Below are 3,564 nucleotides of genomic sequence, written 5' to 3'. Positions count from 1 at the left end.
TCAGAATTGACCCTTTTTTTTTTTTTTTAGAAATAGCCTTTGTGCTTTTCTAGGTTAAAAAAAACTGTCGTCCATAAAATGCGTTGCACAAATTCGAACATCTGGGTTGTACTGTTCTGTTGTAAATAAATCTTAACCAATGATTCCTAATTGCATCTACTTCCGGAAGGCCAAATAAAGTGCTTTTGCTTTCACACTGAATCACACAGCGTCTCCCTGACATGGCTGCATCAACACTGCTGTTCCTGAAACCACGCCTTCTTTCTTTGCGTGCACATTTGAGCGGCATTATGCTAATATTTCCACATAGTGAGGTAGACATGTGGGGGCATGTTAGAATGAGCCGTTTTAGGAGGGCGTGGTTGACTCTTAACTTTTATAAAGAATATCTCTTTGGATTTGAGACTTTAGTCTTTGCAACTTTACAGATCTTCTTTATGCACCTTTACTTTCTCTTCTTGTAACACTCCAAAGAGAAAGGAAAACTTGAAATCGCATCATATGACCCCTTTAAGTTGAAATGGCCCTCTGAGGTCTGAGGAAACGTTTAGTTCAGAAGTCTTTGATGGAAATGAAATTGTTGCACCTCAAAGCAATAACAAAAAGCCTTTTCTCAAATCCAATTACCGGTACATAACGAGTACAGGATAGCTGTACTATGCTCATAGAAATGGTGAGTATATGGAACTGTAGAGAACAAACTAACTCTGGGGTTTCAAGAGTTCAAATACTAGTCTCTGGTAGACATAAACATAGGCTTTGTTTAGTTAGGAAACCCCGTTTCCTTCTTTGACCCCTCCATGTTAGGGTAAGGCATAAATCAAACTCAGTCTGGTCATGTGATTGTGTTACAATACATTTAGTGGTCACATGGTTTGTCTCAAAATAGATTGGTAATGTATTAGATTCTTTATCACTGAACTGAGGATGAGGTGACTTTTAAAGTAGAGCCACCATGCTCACGCACATGCTCACACTAATTTTAGGTGCTTTATCATCAGCACATGCAAGTTTTACACCTTAAACATTTGCATTAATTTGCTCATTTTAATGCTTATTTCATGAGCAACGTGTCATTAAAATGTCTGCAAGTGTTGTTGGAGGTTGGCCTTTCCTCTGCCATCAACACATTTAAAGGGGTCCTATTATGCTTTTTCACTTTTTCAGCTTTAGTTAGTCTGTAATGTTGCTGTTTGAGCATAAAAAAGATCTGCAAAGTTACAAAGCTCAAAACAGGAACTATTCGAGCCGTTCATGCCAGACTGGGGAGAGAGGTGTTGTAATAATGTAAAATATGTGAAAAATAAAGTGTTTTTCAAACAACCTAGTATGAGAGCCTGTTCTAGTACACCCCCAAAACAAAATCAAGACTTTGTAAAAGAGCATAATAGGACCCCTTTAAATGAAGATACAGTACTGTACATGAAAAGTAATTAAACAGTTAATTTTAACATTTAACATTAAACATTTTCCATTGTTTGTTGAAGTGAAATCCAGTAATTTCAATAGGAATCCACACAATCAGGAATTTTGCATGAGGGGGAAGATTTCCCCACACAGATTTCACAAGGTTCTTCAAGTTGGTTACTCAGATTCACCGCGTTGACCAACAGAAAGCTGTTTGGTTTGAAAGTTACTTCTGTGTGAGCTGTGCTTCATACATCGCTATGCTTTTGACAGTAGACAATAGACCTTTTTTGTTCACGAAATTTCACTAATGTGACTTCAGCTTGAGATCACAACCAATCTTCAATACTTGTATGAGAGATTGTTTCTCATCAGATGTTTGTCAGTTTAGGTATGTTGCACACGTAAGATATGTCACCTTCAAAATCTGTCATTGCTACGAGGTGAAATACTTCTGTGACTGCATATATACTAGCTTCCAAAAATAACCAATCCATGAAGTGATAATGCTCAGCGAAAACTGTCTTTGGTTCGTAACTTTTGCTTTTATCTGTGTGTGATTGCAGTCTCGCAGTGTAGACAAGCAGCACGCTGTCATCAACTATGAGTCCAGCAGTGATGAGCACAAAGTGAAGGATCTGGGAAGCCTAAATGGGGTGAGTAAGAGGGAAAATAATGGAGTGGTGCATTTCTGATAAATGAATGGCACTAATTTTAAAACAACAATTTCTAAAGAAAATTGTACATAAAACACAATATCTATATTTTTGCAAGCAGTGCATTTATACTGCTTATTTATAACAATAATAAATTATACATTGTAAATTAAGTTTTACCAGTGACCAGGCCACCATTTTTCTACATAATAGTCTTTCTACATAACATGTCACTTGTATCACTTTACAGTCTTTCTTACATATTAAAATAATTCCCGTTCAAATCAATCATGTCGATTTTCTTATTTAGTCTGTTAGTGTGTAATATGCAAGATAATGTATAGTCAGCCAGTCATTACTGTGAAAAAACAAAGGCTATGTTCTTTAACATTTGATTTTTCATTTCTATTTTATGTATATTCAGCCTCTGATTGAATCTTGACGGGTTAATTTGCCCTTGTTCATTTTAAATGCAAACTGCCCTCTTCATACTTGGTTCATTTACGATGTGGTAATTCTAAACCTTACATTAGTGATATATTGAGGTGCAGCCTGCTTTTCCTGAGTCTGTACTCTGTATCATGTGTTTGTGTTAGATTATGTTGGTCTGTTTTTGGTCAGTAGAAACTCTTATGACTAAATGAGAACTCATGGGGCTGCTCACACAAATTACAACCTCTTCCTGTTGAGTCATTCATTCCTCTTCCTGTCGTGCTTTGGCAGGAAATTGCTATTATAGCATGTGCAGCATATTATCCACCTTTTTTTTTTGCAGTTTCAGTGCCGTTTACACTTGACCAGGAATCAGTTTTGAGCAAAACTCCACACAACAAGTTCAGACATTGTATGAAACTACCGTATTCCTGTAGTTAAAGTTGGCACATGTTGAATAAAGGGAAATAACTTGCAGTCAGCTGTGACCCTTTGTCAAATTGTAGTAAGGACAGAGGAGGAGATTGATTCAGCTTTTCAAGGGAAATTTTAAACCTGAATGCTCTAGAAAGTGCTTTGTCAGTACGATTTGCTCCCCTTCTTTGTAGGGCTTTGCAAGGAAGTGACTGATATTTGAGACAGAGCAGACCTTACAGCACATTATTATCACCCTCAATGTTTTCAGACTTGTGGCTCTCCCTGTAGTGATGTGTTTAGAGGGATCTGTAAACCATTTGTGCACTGAACTTTTGAAGTTGAACTCGATAAACATGGAAATGTCTTGCTCCCTTAATGAATGGCAGGCTAATGGAGTGTAGTGTGTGTATGGTGCTCTTTAGGTATAGGTACAGTCTGATGGAGATTATCAGATCAAGGAGATTTTTAGATTAAACAATAAGCATGTTGTTATAACTCAATTTCTAAAATTTTTAAGTGGATTTTTTAAAAAGCCCAGATTTAAGGGATTGACTTGTTGATCTGTCTAATCTTTTGATACTTCAGGAAAGTAAAGCCTTTTGTTTTGTGTGTTGTTTTTATTATTATTATTATTATTATTATTATTATTATT

The 3,564-nt window shown here is 36.4% G+C and overlaps 1 protein-coding gene across 1 annotated transcript in view; it reads left to right on the top strand.

Annotated features, from left to right (window-relative positions):
- Positions 1–3,564, top strand: part of LOC107698752 (centrosomal protein of 170 kDa-like) — a 50,574-nt gene that overhangs the window by 19,366 nt on the left and 27,644 nt on the right. Inside the window, exons 3-4 of the mRNA XM_016499853.1 lie at positions 1,974–2,063; positions 2,903–2,907. Of these exons, the coding sequence (XP_016355339.1) occupies positions 1,974–2,063; positions 2,903–2,907 (95 nt within the window). The remainder of the gene's footprint in view (positions 1–1,973; positions 2,064–2,902; positions 2,908–3,564) is intronic.

Source organism: Sinocyclocheilus anshuiensis, unplaced genomic scaffold (assembly GCF_001515605.1).
Source record: "Sinocyclocheilus anshuiensis isolate Anshui unplaced genomic scaffold, SAMN03320099.WGS_v1.1 scaffold1015, whole genome shotgun sequence".
NCBI lineage: Eukaryota > Metazoa > Chordata > Actinopteri > Cypriniformes > Cyprinidae > Sinocyclocheilus > Sinocyclocheilus anshuiensis.
Note: the sequence above shows the minus strand (reverse complement) of the source record. Positions and strands in the feature narration are given on the sequence as shown.